The sequence below is a fragment of the Pan troglodytes genome, chromosome 18 (assembly GCF_028858775.2).
Source record: "Pan troglodytes isolate AG18354 chromosome 18, NHGRI_mPanTro3-v2.0_pri, whole genome shotgun sequence".
In the NCBI taxonomy this organism is placed as follows: Eukaryota; Metazoa; Chordata; class Mammalia; order Primates; family Hominidae; genus Pan; species Pan troglodytes.
The window spans coordinates 17,475,573-17,499,401 of record NC_072416.2 but is presented as its reverse complement, the minus strand read 5'-3'; the positions used below and the strand labels follow the sequence as shown (position 1 = coordinate 17,499,401).

At 45.9% G+C, this 23,829-nt stretch overlaps 2 protein-coding genes across 41 annotated transcripts in view; one reads left to right on the top strand and one right to left on the bottom strand.

Annotated features, from left to right (window-relative positions):
* Window positions 1–260: 260 nt before the first annotated feature.
* Window positions 261–23,829, top strand: part of PDXDC1 (pyridoxal dependent decarboxylase domain containing 1) — a 66,591-nt gene continuing 43,022 nt past the window's right edge. For 8 of the 40 annotated variants that reach the window (XR_008539930.2, XR_010152292.1, XM_054668893.2 and 5 more), the window contains exons 1-2: window positions 265–926; window positions 23,462–23,535. Coding sequence is in view for 31 of the 40 variants with exons in the window: in XM_054668893.2 (XP_054524868.1) it covers window positions 906–926; window positions 23,462–23,535 (95 nt within the window). In the remaining 9 variants the exon portion in view is untranslated. Of the gene's footprint in view, window positions 927–951; window positions 1,339–1,885; window positions 2,010–3,013; window positions 3,136–10,247; window positions 10,384–23,461; window positions 23,536–23,829 lie in introns of those variants that run through there. The other 32 variants (XR_008539933.2, XR_008539929.2, XM_054668892.2 and 29 more) reach the window with 21 other exon arrangements.
* Window positions 13,880–15,918, bottom strand: LOC107968796 (uncharacterized protein KIAA2013-like). The gene has a single exon (XM_054668927.2). It carries the CDS (start codon window positions 15,901–15,903, stop codon window positions 13,996–13,998), a length of 1,908 nt encoding a protein of 635 aa, XP_054524902.1. The 5' UTR covers window positions 15,904–15,918; the 3' UTR covers window positions 13,880–13,995.

Genomic DNA, 23,829 nt, shown 5'->3' with positions numbered 1-23,829 from the left:
TAATAAAAAATTAACTTTTTAAAACATTTAAAGTAAAGTAGGAGTGGAAGCAGTATGTGGACTCATGGGGCTTGGGTCTGAATCCTACCTAGATCGGCACTGCGAAATGGGGATAATGATCTCCTAGAGCTGCTGAAATAGGAAAATGGAAGAACAGCAGCTGATGTATTAATATTATTATTATTACTACTACCCATTACCTGACAAGTCATAATTGTGACATGAAAGAGGCTGGACCGGTTGTTTCAACAATTTTTTCCGTCTAGAATTCGGCGGTAAGGTCTGAGACAACACCTTAGCTTAGATCAGTGCCTTCTCTGAACAGCGTTCACTAAGCAGCCCCCAACCCCAAAACCCCCAAGTCCCCGGGCGCCGAGGACGCTGCGAGTCCTGCGCATGCGCAAGGTTGCCCACTCGCTCGCCGCCTCCTTGGCGAATGGCCTGTTCCATTCTCGAGGGATGCCGGCGGGAGGTGAGGCGGGAGACTTGGAAGCCTGGGCCCGGAAGTGAGGTGCGTCACTAGTATTTCCAGCCTTTCACTCCATGAATAGTACTTTGTGATTTTATGCTTCTACCTTGATGATTGCAACAGGCTGCTGGAAAAAGTTTGGTGAACAATCCACCGGGCATCCTCCCCTCTTCACCTGCGCACGTTAGGGAGGGCTGGGGTGGTGCCCAGGTACGGAATCCCAGAGGGCTCCGCCCACCGCTACCGGGACCCGCCCCGCCGCCCCTCAACCGTCAGGTTCGCCAGCCGGCGGCGCCGCCTGGCAGCTCCTCCTCTTCTCCGCCCCGCCGGCCGCGGGCGCGGGGGACGTCAGCGCTGCCAGCGTGGAAAGAGCTACGGGGCGCGGGAGGAGGAAGTAGAGCCCAGGACCGCCGGGCCACCACCGGCCGCCTCAGCCATGGACGCGTCCCTGGAGAAGGTCTGTGCCGGGAGGGGGCGATGGGGACGGTGCTGCGGCCCGGGGCTCCCGCTTCCGAGGCAACTGTTTCCCAGTCGCGAGCTGCCATTGTGACCCGGACAGGGGGACGCGGGCTGACAGGCCCCGCCTGAGGAGGCCTCGCCGGGAGGGCGGCTGGGGCCCGGGCGCGTCACGGGGCCGGGTGTCTCTTGGGTCCCCGTGGGCCGAAGAGGCTGGGCGGGGTTCCGTGGGGGCCGCGAGGGGCCCGGAGCCCAGGACTGGGACCGCGGGGCCGACCTTGGGCCCTGCCGAGGTTCCGCGAGTGGCCGGCCTGAGCTCGGCTGGCCCTTTCGGAGGACCGGGAGCTCTCCGTTGGCGGCCCCAGATGCCCCCGGAAAGAAGCCGCAGTTATTTCAGAGCCAGCTGCAAACCTGTAGGTTTTTCTTGGTCTCCGAGTTAGGAATGAAAATTGCTAAAGCAGTGGTTTTCCAACTTCAGCCTGAGTGGGAATCACCTGGGGCCTTTGGTAAAATGCGGAGGTTCAGTCCCGGGGTCAGAACCTCTGGGGGCGGGACCGGGAACTGCGTGTTTAACCGCCACCGCCCCCCTCCCACTCCGCCCCACGCAGGTGATTCTGATGCTGAGCCTGCGATCACCGGGCGAGAACCTCTGAGTTCCAGAAAGGGGTGGGTGTTGCGTAGATTGCGAATTGAGTTTCGGGGATCGCAGCTGCTCCACAACTTCCTGGCTCCCCCATTCCAGTGGCGAGGAGGGATCCCCGAGTCAACTCGAAATCCACTGGTAACAGCCTACCTCTGGTTTCCCCTTGGGGGAACGGCAGCGTGGTGTACCTGGCTGACTGCTCTACCATGTGAAACGGATTCTCATTGTCCCAGTGTTAGGGCTTGTAAATGGAAACCAGTTTGGGTTTCTTCACGGATTCCTGCTTTCGGTACCTGACATTCTGCCCTCCCTCAAAGCCCTTCTCTCTGTTCCAGCTTGGGAGTCTGCTTGTCCAATCCAGTGCATACCCGGTTTTTCATGCATGTGACATTCAGGAGCAATGCTCGTGTTTTAAGACGGCTACATTTTAATTTTGAGCTGGTAGGAATAATATATTTTGTCTTTTTTCAAGGCAGCAGCTGCTGTAGATTTTGTTCACTTGTCACTGGAGAGTTGAAGGCAATAATTGTAAAGGTTGGGCCAGATGTCTTCATGTGCTCACAGTGGTATAGCCTACTCCTGGGTTGCTTAGCATAAATTGGGTGGAAGACAAGAAAAAGATAATATGGTTTTCTTGTGCCATCTCTGGGGTGAATGTTACGTGTTTTCCTGGCTGGGAATAAAGTCTTTCCGGTCGTCTGATTAGCAGGGTGTCTACCTTTTGGTACTTTGAGTTTGTCCAGATGAGTGGTTCTTAAAGCAGGGGGCAATTTATTTCCCCAGGGGACATTTGGCTATCTCTGGACATAGTTTTGATTGTCACAATGGGGGCAGGGAGGTGCTGCTGGTACCTAGTGGGTAGAGGCCAGGGACGCCTCTAAACATCCTACGTTGCACAGGACAGCCCCCCACGCTGGAGAATTCTCTGGCCCAAAATGTCAGCAGTGTTGAGGCTGAGAAATCCTGGTCAAGATCATGTTTATAACACCAGCAGTTGAGTACAAAATGATGCAAAGTGGTGTTATCAATTTCCTAAGAAGGTGGGTGGGCTTCATGTGATTGTAATTGGAATCCTGAAGAACTGGGGTGATCTTTCCTCCAGGAATAATTAGCCTTTATAGGAAAATCTGCAGGGTGGGTCAGAATCCTGCTTTAAATATTACTTTTCTGGCATTTGATCAGTAGGTTACAGTAGTTGCTCCCTAAGTGTTAATTGATGATAAAAGATCTTAAACTCTCTCAGTGAGGATCGCAAGAGGGACTGAAATTCCAGTGTGTTTAATATTGGAGCATTCACAAAAATTGTAGTGATCTTTTAGGAATTCAGAACATGAGGGCTGGAGGTTTCTGCCTTAGGTCAATGTGAAAATTCTGAGTGTAAGTTTTTCAGAACTATGGGACTTACTTTTTTTTTTTTTTTTTTTTTTTTTTTTTTTTTTTTTGAGAGGGAGTCTCGGTCTCTTGCCCAGGCTGAAGTGCAGTGAGGCGATCTCGGATCCCTGCAACCTCCGCCTCCCGGATTCAAGTGATTCTCCTGCCTCAGCCTCCCGAGCAGCTGTGACTACAGGCATGTGACACCACACCCGACTAATTTTTGTATTCCCAGTAGAGATGGGGTTTCACCATGTTGGTCAGGATGGTCTCAAACGCCTGACCTTGTGATCCTTCAGCCTCAGCCTCCCACAGTGCTGGGATTACAGGCATAAGCCACTGCACCAGGCCGGGACTTAGATTTATATTCCCTGAAGTAATACAGGGCCTTAGATGGGATGAACGATTTATATTGGTGCTAATTGGGCAGAAAAGAAAAAGCATTGCTGTAATATGAATGTTGATGACTTTATGTTCTGAAAAATAGTCTGGGTCAAAGTGAAACATTTAATTGTGTTCATTATTCCTGTTTCTTTGAGGAATAGACTATCCTGCGTTAAATTCTACATTGTTAATATAAACTCAAGAGCTATGTGAGCAGTTGTAAATGATCCCATTTAAACTGATTGTTGCGTAATTTATACTGATTACAGAAACCACAATGTTATTTGATGCTCACCCTCTAAAATTTAAAATAATATCTCTTACTTTAAAATGTATGTGAAAAAACAAAAACAAAATGTAGTATGCGATCATCATTTAGTAGAATCACTCAGTGATTTGGATTTGGTCCAAATATAATTCTGTCCCTTGCTTTTTCTGTTATGTAAACGTGCAGACCTGTGATAACAGAGCCATTTTGTCGTCACGATTTGCTTTTCTTCCACAACAGTATCAGTTTTCTTGTATCTGAGATCAGTGATGTCCCAATAAATCAGATGGGTTAGTTGAGGAGGCAAAGGAAATTCAAACTTAGGAGAGTAGGAGTAGGGGCTTTGCCCCTGCCCCCCACTGTATGTCCAAGGCATAAGGAACAAGGCCCTGTAGCAGAGTCTCACAGTGTGTACTTATGTTAATATTCAATAAGGAAAATGCCACAGGAAGTAATCACTATAATGATGAAGATTTTAAGTTATTAAACACACCTTCCAGTAAAAACCTGTTATATTATTATTATTTTTGAGACAGGATCTCTCTCTGTCACCCAGGCTGGAGAGCCGTGGTACAATCTCGGCTCACTGCAACGTCCGTCTCCAGGGCTCAAGTGATCCTCGCGCCTCAGCCTCCTGAGTAGCTGGGACTACAGGCACTCACCCCCACACTGAGCTAATTAAAACAATTTTTTTGTTCTCGAGACAAGGTCTCACTATATTGCCCAGGCTGGTCCCAACCTCCTGGGCTGAAGCCATCCTCTTGCCTTAGCCTCCCAAAGTGCTGGGATTATAAGCGTGAGCTACCGTGCCAGGCCAAAATCTGCTACTCTAAACTTGTAGAATAGCCCAGACCTTTTTCTGTTGGTTAAAAGATCTCATTCTTCCTGGGTATTATGTTTAGGCAAGGTATACTGCAGTTTGTTTGCATTTACTTTAATTCTGTCCTTGAGCAAACTTAAAGCAGTTTCTCAGCGTTAGCACTAGTGATATTTTGGGTCAGATAATTTGCTGTTATGGGGGCTGGCCTGTGCATGGCAGCATGCTTAGCAGTGTCCCTGACCTCTGCTCAGTAGATGCTAGTCGCACTCCCTACCCCCAGTTGTAACAATAAGAAATGTCTCAAGATGGGGGCAGTTGTCCCCCAAAGGGTAGAGGGAATTGCCTGTCATTGAAAGTCCCTAATTTAGGGAATCTAGAGCTACAGTTCCGGTTTGGTCACCACTAGCCATATTTGGCAGTTTACATTGAGATTAAAATTAAACACAATTTAAAATTCATTTCCTCAGTCATGCTAGCCACATTTCAAGTGCTCAGCAGCCACATGTGGCTGATGTCTGCTACACTGGGCAGCACAGATGTGGAACATTTCCATCGCAAAGAAGGTTCCACTGGACAGTGCTAAGAGCTGGCAATTCGTGTTTTTTTTTTGAGATGGAGTCTCCCTCTGTCGCCCAGGCTAGAGTGCAGTGGCACAGTCTCGGCTCACTGCAACCTCTGCTTTCCGGGTTCAAGCGATTCTCCTGCCTCAGCCTCTCAAGTAGCTGGGATTACAGGCACCCACCACCACACCTGGCTAATGTTTGTATTTTTAGTAGGGATGGGATTTCACCATATTGACCAGGCTGGTCTCAAGCTGCTGACCTCAAGTGATCCACCCGCCTCGGCCTCCCAAAGTGCTGGGGTTACAGGCATGAGCTACTGTGCCCAGCCAATTACTTGTTATATCTAATTCTCATCTCTGAAAGAGGCAACTTTGACCCTGTTTCTGACCTAAAGCAGCACAACTCAGCCCATTTTTGGTTCTTGAACTCATCCTGAGCTAAGTGTTTCTTTCCTGCTATTTGGGACTGATTTTAGAAAATTCTTTGTCACCTTGCTGTTATGCTAGAGGTTTATAGCAGCATCAGTGGAACATTCCTGATCATTACTTACTGATAAGGACTCTGAGAATTTCTATTCTTGCTCCTTCCTTAAAAAGCATGAGAAAAGAACCCCTGTTAGGCAAGGTTGAAATGACCAGTTTCCGTGTATGGCTTTGTAGATCCCACTCTTTTATATAGAATGAGAGGAGATGAGAGGCTGTAATTGTAGCTTTCATATAAAGCCAATTCCAATGTTATAATGTGAGGGTTTTGCATACAGATGCATGGTGGCTATGGCTGTAAATGATTATCTAATACTGGCTGTCAGGGAAAACTGATGGGACTCGGCCATAGTACAAAGTTCCTGATCCTAGATATTTATGGCTTTGTTCATTCTTGATTTATTCAAGATTGCAGGGGAAGTCAGTGGCAGAACTATTGATGGTCCCATTTCCGTCTTTGCTCCACTATATCTAGGATTATATGAGTTATAGGTAGAAGTTGGTTGAGCTTGATTTCATCTGTTGTCACCTAAAGCAGAAACCTGTTTTGATTTATTATTTTTTTTTTTTTGAGACGGAATCTTGCTCTGTCACCCAGGCTGGAGTGCAGTGGTGCGATCTCAGCTCTATGCGACCTCTGCCCCACTGCAACCTCTGCCCCCTGGGTTCAAGCAATTCTCCTGCCTCAGCTTCCCTAGTAGTTGGGATTATTTTTGTGCCACGCCCGGCTAATTTTTGTTTTTTTTTATTTTTTATTTTTTTGAGATGGAGTCTCGCCCTGTGGCCTAGGCTGGAGTGCAGTGGCACAGTCTCGGCTCACTGCAAGCTCCACCTCCCAGGTTCACGCCATTCTTCTGCCTCAGCTGGGACTACAGGCGCCCACCACCACACCCAGCTAATTTTTTGTATTTTTAGTAGAGATGTGGTTTCACCAAGTGTTAGCCAGGATGGTCTTGATCTCTTGACCTCCACCTCAGCCTCCCAAAGTTCTGGGATTACAGGCGTGAGCCACTGCGCCCGGCCAATTTTTGTATTGTTAATAGAGACGGGGTTTCGCCATGTTGGCCAGGCTGGTCTCCAACTCCTGACCTCAAGTAATCTGCCCACCTTGGCCTCCCAAAGTGCTGGGATTACAGGTGTAAGCCACTGCACCCAGCCTTGATTTATAATTTTTATTAATCGAAGGTGAGCTGTGGTCAAATCCCAGTGCTGAGTGCTGACAGAGACACAAGGTGAGTAAGATGTGGCCCCTGCAGGAGGTCGCGTTCTGGTAAGGGAGTATACTTTTTTTTGGACAAATCCTTGTATAGAAAGGGATAAAAAGCATAGGAATTAAGAAACAAATTGTGAGTGCAAGGAGCAAGTGACCAGGAAGGATTATGTGAAAGAGATTCTTTAGGCAGAATATTTAGCTCAGAATTATGCTTTTCTAGAGTTTAATTGTAAATGTAATGCAGACCTTTACTTTACGAGTGTGCCTCATATTATTGCTGGTAGATAAAAATCAAGAAACAGGAAAAGCATTTCATCTTTACCTTTCTGATTTGATCGCTCCCTAACAATCCCTGAACAAGGTAAATCCTGAATGGTGATCATCATTCAACCTTCATCTCTGCTAAAAGCATTTCTTTTCCTCCCAGGCAAAAACAAACAGTGCCTGCTGTCTCGCACTAGTTAAACTAGTTAAACACTGCCTATAAAGCTTATCTTAAGGAAGAGTTATAACAGTATCTGCTTCTGTTTAGCAATTTTCTTTTTGTTCCAGAATAAAGGTGTGATTCCAGGTAAACAGTAAAATTTTTAGAAATAGAGCTTCCCTATTGTATGCTATTTTTCCATCAGTGTCATTATCTGGAAGTGTTTACTCATGTTATAAGATCTGTGTGAACTGACACTGCAGTAGTGGTCTCTGGGAACACAGGTTTTTGGAACACAGAGTTGGATCTCTAGCATCTCCAACGTATATCGAGTCAAGTGATTAGAGGCTTTTTCCCTCCTTCACATACTGCTCTCTGACTGAGATGTGATCTGTGCAGTTAACTTTGCTGCCTCCTTTCCACTGTTGGGTATTTTTGTCCTTTTCTTTTGTTTCTTTTTTTTTTTTTTGAGATGGAGTTTTGCTCTTGTTGTCCAGGCTGGAGTTCAGTGGTGCGATCTTGGTTCACTGTAACCTCTGCCTCTGGGTTCAAGCAATTCTCCTGTCTCAGCCTCCTGAGTAGCTGGGATTACAGGCGCCCACCACCACGCCCAGCTAATTTTTTGTATTTTTAGTAGAGACAGGGTTTCATCATGTTGGCCAGGCTGGTCTTGAACTCTGTACCTCAGGTGGGCCACTGCACCCGGCCTATTTTTGCCTTTTTCTTTCCTATTTTCTGCCTATCTTCTTGAGTAATTTGTAAGGTTAAATACTTATAGTTACACCTTATACAGTACTTGGCTAACCCTTTTCAACTAGGAAGATTATGATGCTTAATCTTAATGAGCCAGTAATTACAGTATGTCTTCATATTCTCACAGACACACTCAAGCGTAGAGACCATGATGGTTAAAAATAAGACTTTCAAATGACAATATCCAGTTCTTAGAAGATGAGAGGAGATGGCTGAGCATGGTGACTCATGCCTGTACTCCCAGCACTTTGGGAGGCCGAGGTGGGTGGATCACCTGAGGTCAGGAGTTCGAGACCAGCCTGGCCCACGTGGTGAAACCCCATCTCTACTAAAAATACAAAAATTAGCCAGGTGTGGTGGCTAACGCCTGTAGTCCCAGCTACTCAGGAGATTGTGCCACTGCAACAGAGTGAGACTCCATCTCAAAAAAAAAAAGAAGATGGGAGGAGACAAAAGTTCCGGTTCTTAATTAAATACTGTATTGTTGAATCAGGCAAAAATACTTACAAATGTAGAAACTGAGACTCCAATAAGATAAACCAGGTTTACAAGTCACTGTATCAGCTTGGAGGATTCCTGTCCTCTTCTCTCATCCTTGGCCCATAAGGAACATTATGTTCTTGCTGTGGCTTCTCAGTGGTATGTATTATAATAGACGTATGTGGTGTTTGGGGAACTTGTTTAACTAGTGCTAGACAGCAGGCACTGTTTTCGCCTGGGAGGAAAAGAAATGCTTTTTTGCAGAGATGAAGGTTGAATGATGATCACTATTCAGGATTTACCTTTTTCAGAAAGCTGTGGGAGGCAAGAGTAGTTAAGTTAGGAACAGCTGTCTGGAGCTTTACCTCTTGCTTTTTATCTCAGCCGAAGGTAGGTAGTGATTTTTTTTATGTGTAATGCATATGGTATAAACTAGCATCTCATAACTCCAAGGTCTTCTAATATGAGCAGCTGGTTTCTCTTTAGTTAGCCCTAAGAGGCCTCCGAAATAAGTCCTAAAAGTCCCCCAAATAAGAACATTCCTCTCCTGAAAAAAAAACTTTGTTGAAATGAAAGTATTATATACTTCTAGCATTGATGAATGTTACAATTAATATACTTTTAAAAATAAATTTTAGACTTTCTTTGTTATAGAGGCTGCTTCTCTTAAAAGCCTTCTCTTGGCCGGGTATGGTGGCTCATGCCTGTAATCTCATCACTTTGGGAGGCCGAGGCGGGCAGATCATGAGGTCAGGAGATCGAGGCCATCATGGCTAACATGGTGAAACCCCGTCTCTACTAAAAATACAAAAAACTAGCCGGGTGTCGTGGCATGTGCCTGTGGTCCCAGCTAATTGGGAGGCTGAGGCAGGAGAATCGCTTGAACCCAGGAGGTGGAGGTTGCAGTGAGCCGAGATCATGCCACTATACTCCAGCCTAGGCGACAGAGCAAGACTCCGTCTCAAAAAAAAAAAAAAAAAAAAAAAAAAAAAAAAAAAAGCCTTCTCTTTGAAGGCTTAGCTCTGTATCTCTTAAACAGCAGTTATTCATGTACCATCTGTGAATTTGGCCACATCACTGTACCACCTATACTATTATTTGCTTAGTATTTTCTTTTAAATCTACTTTACCTCAATTTACTCCCCCTTTATGAAAAATTGAGGAACAGTTTACGTACAACAAATATACCCATTTTAATTATATAGTTTGTGTTTTGGAAGTTGTATATAGTGATATTACCACCAGCATGATCAAGATACAAAGCATTGACCTGGTGCAGTGGCTCACACCTGTAATTTCAACACTTTGGGAGGCCAAGGAAGGAGGATCTCTTGAGCCCAGGAGTTTGAGGGCAGCCAGGGCAACACAGTGAGACCCCTATCTCTATAAAAAATAAAAGCTTAGCCAGGCTTGGTGGCATGCACCTGTAGTCCCAGCTACTTGGGAGGCTGAGGTGAGAGGATCGCTTGAGCCCAGGAGGGTGAGGCTGCAGGGAGCCACGATAGTGCCGCTGCACTTGGCCTGGGTGACAGTGAGACCCTGTCTCAGAAAATAAGTCCCCTACCCACCCACCCCAAAAAAGGTACAGAGCATTTCTGTCTCCCTGAAAATGTCCCTATGTCCCTTTGCAGTGGATCCCTGCCCTGCTTTCTGTCACTCTAGCCCTCTTTACCCACCCATCCCATCCCTGCACCCCCGCCTTTTTTTTTTTTTTTTTTTTTTTTTTAACTTAGATTTGTGCTCAACTGTAATGTCTCTAAATTCTGGGATTTGAGGTGTGTGTTTGGGTTTTTTTTTTTTTTCCAAATCACATAAAAGTGAGAGAGAGAGAGAGAGAGAGAGAGAGAGAGAGTGTGTGTGTGTGTGTATACATATATATATATATATATTTTTTTTTTTTTTTTTTTTTTTTCTGAGACAGACTCTCACCCTGTCGCCCAGGCTGGAGTGCAATGGCGCCATCTCAGTTCACTGCAACCTCCGCCTCCCAGGTTCAAACGATTCTCCTGCCTCAGCCTCCTGAGTAGCTGGGGTTACAGGCACACCACCATGCCCAGGTAATTTTTTGTATCTTTAGTAGAGACGGGATTTCACCATGTTGGACAGGCTGGTCTCAAACTCCTATCGTGATCCGCCCGCCTCTGCCTCCCAAAGTGCCAGAATTACAGGCATGAGCCACCGCTGCCGGCCAAATGTATCATTTTTTAAATTCACACTTTGGTGAACTGGTTTAACTGAGGAAAAGTGTTGATTAGTGTGTTTTCAAAAGATGAAATTTTTTTTTTTTCCCCTGAAACAGAGTCTTGCTCTGTCACCTAGGCTGGAGTGCAGTGGTGCATTCTTGGCTCACTGCAACCTCTACCTCCTGGGTTCAAGCGATTCTCCTGCCTCAGCTTCCTGAGTAGCTGGGATTACAGGTGCCCGCCATTGCACACGACTAGTTTTTGTATTTTTAGTAGAGATGGGGTTTTACCATCTTGGCCAGGCTGGTCTCGAACTCCTGACTTCGTGATCTGCCCACCCCGGCCTCCCAAAGTGCTGGGATTACAGGTGTGAGCCACTGCCTAAGATGAAAAAAATTTTAAAGTGACTAGTTCATTAATTCCCAAATCTTAGGCTCTAAAGACACCTTTTATTTCTATTGTAGTTACCAGTTTTGGAAGATATGATAAACAACTTTTTTTTTTTTTTTTTTGAGACGGAGTCTTGGTCTGTCGCTCAGGCTGGAGTGCAGTGGCACAATCTCGGCTTACTGCAAGCTCCGCCTCCTGGGTTCACGCCATTCTCCTGCCTCAGCCTCCCTAGTAGCTGGGACTACAGGCGCCCGCCAGCACACCTGGCTAATTTTTTGTATTTCTAGTAGAGACGGGGTTTCTACTGTGTTAGCCAGGATGGTCTCCATCTGACCTCGTGATCCACCTGCCTCGGCCTCCCAAAGTGCTGGGATTACAGGTGTGAGCCACCGCGCCTGGCCTTGCCAATTTATAATTTTCCGTTAGCTTTTTTGAAAAGTTGAGAGTTGCTCCTTGACCTCCTTTACCATCTTACCTTGCATTTGATTCTTGACTTTTCCTCCAACATTTAAATTGTCAGAACTTTTATGCAATTTTAACATTACATATGTAATATTTCTTCTGGTAGTGAGGGAGTATTTTAATATCCCATAGTGTCTGAAAGTGATAAAAATCGCCTAGCATAAAAACGATTCTTGGCCAGGCACTGTGGCCCACATTTCTAATCTCAGCACTTTGGGAGGCCAAGGCAGGAGGATTGCTCGTGAAGCCAGGAGTTTGAGATCAGCCTGGGTGACATAGTAGGACCATGTCTCTCCAAAAAATTTTTAAAAATTAGCTAAGTGTGGTGGCATGTGCCTGTAGCCATGTCTGCTCAGGGGGCTGAGGTTAGAGGATCACTTGAGCCCAGGAACTCAAGGCTGCAGCCAGCTATGATCACGCCACTGTGACAGCCTGGACAATAGAGCAAGGTCATGTCTCAAAAAAAAAAAAAAAAAAAGTTTGTAAAAAATGCTCACGAAGGTATGAATAGTAGGGCTTGTTTTACAAAATGAGCTAACTATTAAAGTCTCAGTTCTGGCTGGGTGCAGAGGCTCACGCCTGTAATCCCAGCACTTTGGGAGGCCAAGGCAGGCAGATTATCTGAGGGCAGGAGTTTGACCTGGCCAACATGGTAAGACCCCATCTCTACTAAAAATACAAAAAAATTAGCTGGGCGTGATGGCGGGCGCCTGGAATCCCAGCTACTCAGGAGGCTGAGGCAGCAGAATCACTTGAACCCGGGAGGTGGAGGTTGCAGTGAGCCGAGATCAAGCCACTGCACTCCAGCCTGGGAGACAGAATGAGACTGCATCTCGAAAAAAGTCTCAGTTCTGTGACAGTGAGCATGCAATTGAATGGCTCTTCTTAGGAAAGGAGAATTAAATCATACCTATCATGCAACTGTGTTAGATAAAATTGTAGCAAAAATATTGAACCCACGTCATTTATACAACAGAATTAACTGTACTTGAAATATAATTTATGAATTTGTGGAGAGGTAAAACTGTGTCTAAATTCTCAGCAATTAGTATCTATCAGAAAATGTGCATGTAGATATACCCACTCTGTAAATGCTTTGTTGCACTTTTTTTGGTTTTGGGATTTTTGTTTGAGACAAGAGTCTTGCTCTGCTGCCCAGGCTAGAGTGCAGTGGCGCGTTCTTGGCTAACTGTAAGCTCCGCCTCCCAGGTTCGAGTGATTCTTGTGCCTCAGCCTCCTGAGTAGCTGGGACTACAGGTGCACACCGCCACGCCCAGCTAATATTTGTATTTTTAGTAGAGACGGAGTTTCACCATGTTGGCCAGGCTGGTCTCAAACTCTTGACATTGGGTGATCTGCCCCGCTTTGGCCTCCCAAACTGCTGGTTTTACAGGTGTGAGCCACCATGCCTGGCCATGCTTTCAGTCTTAAAAATGCTTGGGTTTAAGAGTTGGTGGAAAAAGGAAAAAAAAAAAAAAAAGCCCTGATCTGGACGATGAGTTTACGGCCATCTAGTTGAGACTGTTGTAAAGTAGAAATTTTCCCTGTAAAGAGTCACTTTCTTCCCAGGTGAAAACATTAATCAAGCAAGGATAATCTTTAAAATTAAACCTTAGTTCTAAATATGATTTTTGAGTACAAGCTTTTTTAAAGTGTTGAGTTGCTTCATTTACTTACTTGATAAAATTGAGAAGCAGTATTGCCCAGTGGTTAAGAGCACTGGTCCTAGAATTTTACTTAGTTTTAAATTCTGGCTCTAAAATGTACTATGATTTGGGGCTTGTGAGGAAGTAATGTGTGTAGAGGCGTTAATTATTAGCACAATGCCTGGAATATAGTAAGCAACCCAGTAAGTATTAGTAATTATAAGGATCATAAATCTGATTGAATACTTACTCTGTGTCTGACCCTGCACTCAGTGCTAAGGGATCAGAAATTGACATTCTTCCAAGGAACTTGACATAGAATACTGTTTTTCCTTTGTTTTTTTGTTTTTTGAGATGGAATTTTGCTGTCGCCTAGGCTGGAGTGCAGTGGCACCATCTCTGCTCACTGCAGCCTCCGCCTCCTAGGTTCAAGCAGTTCTCCTGCCTCAGTCTCCCAAATAGCTGGGATTACAGGCACCCCCCACCACGCCTGGCTAATTTCTGTATTTTTAGTAGAGACGGGGTTTTGCTATGTTGGCCAGGCTGGTCTCAAGCACCTGGCCTCAGGTGATCCACCAACCTTGGCCTCCCAAAGTGCTGGGATTACAGGTGTGAGCCACTGCGCCTGGCCTGTTTTTTTTTTTCTGCCAACATTATCAAACAGTTTCCTATGTACTAACTAATAGACATCTTTATACATCTTTATACAATTTAATTCTTTTTTTTTTTTTTTTTTTTTTTGCCATACAGGTTCATTTTATTGAGTGGAAAGCTTACAAAAGGTCCACTGGCCCCTTCCCTCCCCACGTGACACTTATTCCTTCCAATGCAAACTCTGGTGTATCCACACTCACTTCTGCATCACTGGTTTCCCCCAACAAGGCACAAAGGGCGGGTGCTTCCAAAGGATCCCTTGCTCCTGGCAGCGGGACTTTCAGTGCTGGGTGTCTTGTGCAAATGGTGGCTGAAAGCAGAACTGTTAGTTCACTCAGACACTGGGATCTTCCTTACTCCTGAAGAGGGGCTTGGCTCCAGGCCCACAGTACTCGTTGTAGATGAGCTTGAAGAGGAAGAGGTGGAAGAGGGTGATGAGGGAGGCCAAGCTGAACCAGAAGAGGAAGGGCAGCCCGGGGTCCTGCTGGGCCATGTGCTCATCATGGGCCAGGATGGCCTTGAGGTGCAGCGTGTGTCGCAGGTCCTGCAGGTGTGTGAGGTCGGTGGAGATGTAGAGCAGTGGCGTGATGGGCTGTGTCACCATGACCGAGAAGGTGTGGTCCGTGGGCGCCAAGGTCAGCTCCACTGGCTCGTCCAGGCAGCCTGCCTTGCAGGCATAGATCTTGACAGGCTGGCCACGGGACTCCACGGACTCGTGTAGGTAGGGCTTGCCCTTGGCATCCGCCAGCACGGCCAGGTTGATATGGTCATTCTTGTAGCGGATGTCATGCAATGCATAGCTGTTCTGCAGCACGTCGGGGTCGGCCTGGAACTGGAGGTGGTTCTCTGTGAACTGCAGCCCCCCGAAGCTGAGCACCATGCCCTGCAGGATGCCTGGGGCACCCACCTTCACCAGCCCCTTGCAGCCACGCTTCTGGAGGGTCAGCCTCCACAGGTCAGAGAGCTGCAGGATCTGCTGGACGGAGGACAGCCGCCCCGGCCACAGGTTCTCGGCGTGCATGGTGGCATGCCCGCTGAAGCAGTGATCTTCATAGTTGAGCGTCGACTCCATCTGGTCTCGCTCCCTGTGGCTCAGGGAGGGGCTGAGCAGCGGGGCTGGCGAGCAGGAGAGCATGTAATAGAGCGTCAGGTTCACGGTGAGGCCAGACGGCGTGTGGGTGTCAGTGATCTTCTTCATTTCCACTCCTGGGCTGAAGAGCTGAGCCCAGAGGAGCTGGTGGTCTTGAAGCAGCTCTGCCGCTGGCATCTCCAAGAGCTCCAGCATTTCCTTCCGTGCCAAGTCCTGCAGCGCCTTGAGCTCCTTGGCTGCTTTGCTTTTGGGCACCTGGGGGTTAATGGGGCCAGAGTCGTGCACCACCCACAGCACCGTCTCATCCAGCTGCGTCTTGGGAGCCACTTGGAGGCGGTTCACCAGCTTCTTGGCGGCCACCACCACCAGGTGCACCAACCCAGTGGGCGTAGGCGGGGACCGGCCTGAGTAGAGGAGGAACTGATGGTCTCCGACCTTCTCCAGGGTACTGGTGAAGGCCTTGGGGGCTGGGCCGGCAGTGGGCCCTACAGTCTGCAGCGCGGTCACGCGCTCCGTGGGGTTGTTGAGCTGGATGCGCTGCAGGTAGACGTGGGGTCGGCCCCTGTGAGCCAGAAAGCCCTCTTGCAGCAGCACGGAGTCGCGGCCGGACCCCGCGGCAAGGCCAGAGACGGAGGCGGGCCCGGGGCCGGCGGCCACGGGGCCAGGACCTGGGGACCCCAGCTGCAGGCAATGCACGCGGCGCAGCAGCCCCTCCCGCAGCAGCAGCAGCACCGCCTCTCCAGCTTCAGCCAGCGCGCTCAGCAGGCGCAGCTGCACGAAGGGCACAAAGTGCGGCGCCACGGCGGGCTCCCGCTCCCCGAGAGTCACCCACAGCAGATTGGCAGCCACGTCCAGGGCCAGGAAGCCGTTGGCCACCAGGGCCGGCACTCCAGGGCCCAGCGGTACCGCCTCGCCGCGCTCCCGCAGGCCGCGCCAGGCGCCGGTGGCCGCCTCCAGGCAGGCAGACGGCTCGGTGGCGCCCGGCTCACCCCGGGACCAGGGCAGCAGGTGCAGGCCACCCGCCGCCCGCTGCGCGCCGGACCCCCCAAACCACAGAAGCAGCAGTAGGAGGCCAAGCAGGCAGAGGAGGCGGCGGGCCCAGCTGCTCGACAGCAGTCCCGGCAGCCCCTTGAGCCCCTGCTGCAGCCACATCGGGCCGCCAGGCGCGGGCAAGGGCGCGAGGGCGGCCGCCGGGCCCGCCGCCCAGCCCACCGGCCCGGCCGCCCGCGCCTCACTGCCCGGCCCAGACCGCGGCGCCCACCCCGGCCCCCGCCGCAACCGCCGCAGCAGCCGCCATCGCTGCTTCCTCCTCCTTCTCCTACAATTTAATTCTTCATTTAGGTTTGTGTCTGGCTGTTGCCCTGGTGTTGTTTATTAATGTTGATCATACAGCTATTTTGGCATTGCCCACAGCTATTGAGGATAAGAAATGTGATGAAGAAAGTGGTAGCTGCCCTCAGTAGAAGCTTATGAAGACGCTGTTTTTAGTTTTAAGGGATCAGTTAATCTACAACTTTTCATAGAGCATTCATTGGTTTAGATCTTAATATTATCCTGAAACTGGATAATACTTTATATTTTGAATTATCCAATTAATGCAATAAACACGTGAGGGTCTATGGCATTGGAGTCATTGTTCACATTTATTCACCCAAACTTAACTATCAGTGCTGCTTTTCCTACCTACCCACTCCCCCCTGGGCTTACTCCCTGAAGAGGAAGAACGATTTATTTATTTTTATTTAATTTTTTGAGACAGTCTTGCTCTGGCGCCAAGGCTGAAGTGCAGTGTCGCAATTTCAGCTCACTGCAGCCTCCGCCTCCTGGGTTCAAGCGATTCTCCTGCCTCAGCCTTCTGAGTACCTAGGCCTACAGGCATACGTGACCATGCCCAGCTAATTTTTGTATTTTTAGTAGAGACGGGATTTTGCCATGTTGGCCAAGCTGGTCTCGAACTCCTGGGCCTCAGGTGATCCGTCCACCTCGGCCTCCCAACGTGCTGGGATTATAGTTGTGAGCCACTGCGCCCGGCCAGCAAGAACAATTTAAACATAAGCCAGTTTACGTTTACGTAAACTGCATGTGCACTCCAGAGTCAGAGATTCACCTGGGGATTGTGAATCTGCATTTCCCTCCTGCTTTTCAGTTAAAGCATCTTGTCATTACACGGGATTTTAGTGTTTATAAATGCATGTTCACACAATGTGGCTTCTAAACTATTTTGTGTGTATATATATGTATTATATATGTACATGGATATGTGTGTGTGTGTATTTGTTGTTGTCGAGACAGGTTCTCACTCTCTTGACCAGGCTGGAGTGCAGTGGTGTGATCATGGCTCACCACCAGAGCCTCAACCTCCCAGGCTCAAGTGATCATCCCACCTAAACCTCCCAAGTAGTTGGGACTACAGGCATGCACCACCACGCCTGGCTGATTTTTGTATTTTTTGCAGATATGGGGTTTTGTCGTATTGCCTAAGCTGTATTTTGTCTATTTATTTTTTTTTTTGACAGGTTGTTGCTCTGTCACCCAGGCAGTGGCACAATCTTGTCTCACTGTAGCCTTGACCTCCTGGGCTCAAGCAATCCTCTTGCCTCAGCCTCCTGAGTAGCTGAGACCAGAGGCATGCACTACCATGCCCGGCTTACTTTTTTTGTATTTTTTGTAGAGACGAGGTTTTGCCATGTTGCCCAGGCTCATCTCAAACTCCCGGACTCAACTGATCCTCCTGCTTTGACCTCTCAAAGTGCTGGGATTACAGGCATGAGCCACCACACCTGGCATATTTTATCTATTCTTAACAGAAATATTCATTATAATTCTATTGAAAGAAATAGCTGTGTTGCACTTAGAGAACAGTATGTTGATATCCACTCTGGCATGCCTTCCTAAGGGATTTTCAGGTTAATATGACAATTGGAGAATTGAGCCAACTTTAGACCTGTGGTCTAAAGAGAAGTCAAAATTAGTAGGAGTCTGAATCCTTGCCTTCAAGAAACTTGTAATCTAATTGGAGAGCACATTTATACTGGAAAGCACATCTATAAAACAATTCACAGTAAAGGGTGTAAGGAATCATGAGGATAAATGGCAGCCGCAACAACTGCAAGCATTCTGTCCCATTGTCCCCATAAATACAACCAACATTGTCAAGCAACAAGTCTAGATTTTTGGTTTAGGAAAAAAGGCATCAGTATCATTAGAGGGGATGGGAAAGAGCAAAAGTGGCTTTATCTGTAAAGGCTTCCTGGAATTATTGACTTGTAATTGAATAGGTGCTAGGCGAGAGATAGATAAAAGTCATGAGGATGTTTCAGACACGATGGTCGTTGGGAGCATGAAGGTGTGAATCAAGCCAAACTGTTTATCTTATCATTTGGCTAGATGGTAGGGGACACACGGGAGTGTCACAGCAGTGAGGATCATCAGGAGCATCACCAGCTGACTCAGGGGTGAAGATAAATTCTCTTGACCATCATATTCCTCATTCTCCTCACTGTCAGCACTGAGGCCTTTTTCGAGTGCTTTCTGAGCCTTCTCATAGTTAAAGTGGTGAATTTTATTGAAAACACTTGTTTTAAAATTTGTCTATTTTATCTAAAAATTTGGTCGTGGCTAAATGATTACCTTGTAAGCCCTTGTGGGAGCCAGTGTGATATAATAGAGGTCAGAAACAGGAGTCAGGGACCCCAGTTTTTGGCACCTCATTGTCATTTATTAGCTCCATGACCATAGGCAAGTCGCTTAACCTCTCTGCATCTTAGTTTCCTCACCTCCAAAATGTTAGACCAGAATCAGACGTTTTTATGCTATACTTTTTTTTTTTTTTTTTTTGAGACAGGGTTTTACTCTGTTCCAGGCTGGAGCACAGTGACACAATCATAGCTTACTGTAGCCTCAAACTCCCAGGCTCAAGCGATCCTCCTACCTCTGCCTCCCAAGTAGCTAGGACTACAGCTGTGCACCACCACACCCAGCTAATTTATTTCTCACTATGTTGCCCAAGCTGATCTGAAACTCCTGGCCTCAAGTGATTCTTCTGCCTTGGCCTCCCAAAGAATTTTTTTTTTCTTTTCAATGACACTTAAAAAAAAATTTTTTTTTTAAATTTTTTAAAATTATACTTTAATTTTTAGGGTACGTGTGCACAACATGCAGGTTTGTTACATATGTATACATGTGCCATGTTGGTGTGCCGCACCCATTAACTCTTCATTTAACATTAGGTATATCTCCTAATGCTATCCCTCCTCCCTCCCCCCACCCCACAACAAGCAACAGTGTATGATGTTCCCCTTCCTGTGTCCATGTATTCTCATTGTTCAATTCCCACCTATGAGTGAGAACACGCGGTGTTTGGTGTTTTGTCCTTGAGATAGTTTGCTGAGAATGATGGTTTCAAGCTTCATCCATGTCCCTACAAAGGACATGAACTCACCATTTTTTATAGCTGCATAGTATTCCATGGTGTATATGTGCCACATTTTCTTAATCCAGTCTATCATTGATGGACATTTGGGTTGGTTCCAAGTCTTTGCTATTGTGAATAGTGCCACAATAAACATACGTGTGCATGTGTCTTTATAGCGGCATGATTTATAATCCTTTGGGTATATACCCAGTAATGGGATGGCTGGATCAAATGGTATTCTAGTTCTAGATCCCTGAGGAATCGCCACACTGACTTCCACAATGGTTGAACTAGTTTAGAGTCCCGCCAACAGTGTAAAAGTGTTCCTATTTCTCCACATCCTCTCCAGCACCTGTTGTTGCCTGACTTTTTAATGATTGCCGTTCTAACTGGTGTGAGATGGTATCTCATTGTGGTTTTGATTTGCATTTCTCTGATGGCCAGTGATGATGAGCATTTTTTCATGTGTCTTTTGGCTGCATAAATGTCTTCTTTTGAGAAGTGTCTATTCATATCCTTCGCCCACTTTTTGATGGGGTTGTTTTTTTCTTGTAAATTTGTTTGAGTTCATTGTAGATTCTGGATATTAGCCCTTTGTCAGGTGAGTAGACTGCAAAAATTTTCTCCCATTCTGTAGGTTGCCTGTTCACTCTGATGGTAGTTTCTTTTGCTTTGCAGAAGCTCTTTAGTTTAATTAGATACCATTTGTCAGTTTTGGCTTTTGTTGCCATTGCTTTTGGTGTTTAGACATGAAGTCCTTGCCCATGCCTGTGTCCTAAATGGTATTGCCTAGGTTTTCTTCTAGGGTTTTTATGGTTTTAGGTCTAACATTTAAGTCTTTAATCCATCTTGAATTAGTTTTTGTATAAGATGTAAGGAAGGGATCCAGTTTCAGCTTTCTACATATGGCTAGCCAGTTTTCCCAGCACCATTTATTAAAAAGGGAATCCTTTCCCCATTTCTTGTTTTTGTCAGGTTTGCCAAAGATCAGATAGTTGTAGATATGCGGCATTATTTCTGAGGGCTCTATTCTGTTCCATTGGTCTATATCTCTGTATTGGTACCAGTACCATGCTGTTTTGGTTACTGTAGCCTTGTAGTATAGTTTGAAGTCAGGTAGCATGATGCCTCCAGCTTTGTTTTTCTGGCTTAGGAGTGACTTGGCAATGCGGGCTCTTTTTTGGTTCCATATGAACTTTAAAGTAGTTTTTTCCAATTCTGTGAAGAAAGTCATTGGTAGCTTGATGGGGATGGCATTGAATCTATAAATTACCTTGGGCAGTGTGGCCGTTTTCACGATATTGATTCTTCCTACCCATGAGTGTGGAATGTTCTTCCATTTGTTTGTATCCTCTTTTATTTCATTGAGCAGTGGTTTGTAGTTTTCCTTGAAGAGGTCCTTCACATCCCTTGTAAGTTGGATTCCTAGGTATTTTATTCTCTTTGAAGCAATTGTGAATGGGAGTTCACTCATGATTTGGCTCTCTGTTTGTCTGTTGTTGGTGTATAAGAATGCTTGTGATTTTTGCACATTGATTCTGTATCCTGAGACTTTGCTGAAGTTGCCTATCAGTTTAAGGAGATTTTGGGCTGAGACGATGGGGTTTTCTAGATATACAATCATGTCATCTGCAAACAGGGAGAATTTGACTTCCTCTTTTCCTAATTGAATACCCTTTATATCCTTCTCCTGCCTCACTGCCCTGGCCAGAACTTCCCACACTGTGTTGAATAGGAGTGGTGAGAGAGGGCATCCCTGTCTTGTGCCAGTTTTCAAAGGGAATGCTTCCAGTTTTTGCCCATTCAGTATGATATTGGCTCCGGGTTTGTCATAGATAGCTCTTATTATTTTGAGATACGGTCCATCAATACCCAGTTTATTGAGAGTTTTTAGCATGAAGGATTGTTGAATTTTGTCAAAGGCTGTTCTGCATGTATTGAGATAATCGTATGGTTTTTGTTGTTGGTTCTGTTTATATGCTGGATTACATTTATTGATTTGCGTATGTTGAACCAGCCTTGCATCCCAGGGATGAAGCCCACTTGATCATGCTGGATAAGCTTTTTCATGTGCTGCTGGATTCGGTTTGCCAGTGTTTTATTGAGGATTTTTGCATCGATGTTCATCAGGGATATTGGTCTAAAATTCTCTTTTTTTGTTGTGTCTCTGCCAGGCTTTGGTATCAGAATAATGCTGGCCTCATAAAATGAGTTAGGGAGGATTTCCTCTTTTTCTATTGATTGGAATAGTTTCAGAAGGAATGGTACCAGCTCCTTCTTTTACCTCTGGTAGAATTCAGCTGTGAATCCATCTGGTCCCGGACTTTTTTTGGTTGGTAAGCTCTTAATTATTGCCACAATTTCAGAGCCTGTTATTGGTCTATTCAGAGATTCAACTTCTTCCTGGTTTAGTCTTGGGAGGGTGTATGTGTCGAGGAATGTATCCATTTCTTCTAGATTTTCTAGTTTATTTGCGTAGAGGTGTTTATAGTATTCTGTGATGGTAGTTTGTATTTCTGTGGGATCGGTGGTGATATCCCCTTTATCATTCAATGAAACTTTTTACAAATAAAAACTTTACTACTTTACTCAAAACCCTGTTATACAAAACAGAGCTTACCTGCTAGGGAGTTAGAAGCCCCAACTGCTTACCTAACCCTTCCTTCTCAGAGTCCTCCCAGGGACCTTAAGGCTCAGGAGAACACAGCTGGAAAATCCCTGGACTAGATCCCTTAGGTCCCTTCTAGAATGTAACAATTTCTGAATCTTATATTGATAAATGGAGTGGAATTTCTTAAAAACAATTTTGAGGAGGCAATGCAGTTTTAAATACGTACGTATTGTATGCCATGCTGTAAGATATTGCTAGATACAGTGAGCAATAGGAAAAGGTAAACACAGCTCTTCCTTTAAGCAGCACACTTAGAAGAGTAAGAGGGGAACAAAAGAGCTATAACTTATATATGATATTATATGTATTATATGTAATATAATATATAATATATAATTTATTGTTATAACACAACTCATACTACATAGAGATTGAAGTCAACAAGAATTTTCTCCCTAAAAATAAGTACAGAGATTAAGAATAGAGAAAGGAAAATGAATGTGTATGTTTTAATTCTGCAAAAAGTTCGGGCACAGTGGCTCAGCCTGTAATCCCAGCAGAAGGATAACTTGAGCTCAGGAGTTTGAGACCAGCCTGTGCAGCATAATGAGACCTTGTATCTACAAAAAAATTTTGAAAATTAGCCAGGCATGGTGGCGAGCACTTGTATTCCCAGGTACTCAGGAGGCTGAGGTGGGAGGATCACTTGATCCCTGGAGGTCAAGGCTGCAGTGAGCCACGATCAAACCACTGTACCCCAGCCTGTGTAACAGAGCGACTGCCTCAAAAATAATATTTGTCAAAATAGCTTGTCTTTGTATCACTGCCACATTGCTTGTCTGAAGCGAAGCTGACTCACTTTGTTATCATAAGTGATCTTACCAAAGACCAAGTTGTCCAGTTGCCTTGGAGTGTAGGTCATGCGTTGCCAGTACCCTGGGGCTGTGTACAATGGCCAGGCTGAGGGGACCTTGTGGTTACCTCCATGGGACTTGTAACTTGTCAAGTGGGAAGGTGGTACCAAGTGAAGAAGGGTAGGGTCCTTGGTTTTGGCCTCACGTGGTTCTTCCCAGAATGAATGGTGAAAAAATTATAATTCTGCAGAAAAATTTAAATTCTGTTTTGTTTACTTTTTGGATGGGAGATAGGTGTACACATGGCACTAAAATTCAAAAGGAACTTAAGGAGGCCAGGCACGGTGGCTCACACCTGCAATCCTAGCACTTTGGGAAGCCAAGGCGGGCAGATCACTTGAGGTCAAGAGTTCGAGACTAGCATGGCCAACATGGTGAAACCCCCCCGTCTCTACTAAAAATACAAAAATTAGCTGGGCATGGTGGTGTGTGCCTGTAATCCCAGCTACTTGGGAGGCTGAGGCAAGAGAATCACTTGAACCCAGGAGGCAGAGGTTGCAGTGAGCAAGGTCATGCCATTGCACTCTAGTCTGGGCAACAGAGTAAGACTCCATCTCAAAAAATAAAAATAAAAACAGCGGCTTCCTCTAGGAAGTGGGGCTGGAAGACTTTTACTTTTTCTGTTATACTTTTGTACTATTGCAAGTTTTAAAATCATGTATTTCACAGTAAATCCAGAAGAAATTATGCACTTAATTTTTCTGGGTGAATTGTGTTATAGAGGTAATAGAGGATTATTAAAATTTGTTTCTTTTTTTTTTTGTTTCCCAGATAGCAGACCCCACGTTAGCTGAAATGGGAAAAAACTTGAAGGAGGCAGTGAAGATGCTGGAGGATAGTCAGACGTGAGTAGGACAGAGGTGACCCTGTTCAACGAGTTCAGCCTGCTGTGAAGCCAGTGGCTCTGGGTTCTTTCTGTTAAAGGTGCCTCTTGGCTTCACAGTGTCACACACAGCTTCGGCTGACTTGAAAATTGGTATTTGTCTTGGGTAAAAGGTGCCTTGTAATTAAAGGATTTTGAAATTGAGAGGAAAGACTTATACTATTTAATTCCGTCTATTAAGAGTTTCATTTACTTAATATATTGATTTGACTCTATAAATACTTATTATATATTCAGGTCATATAGAGCACCAAGT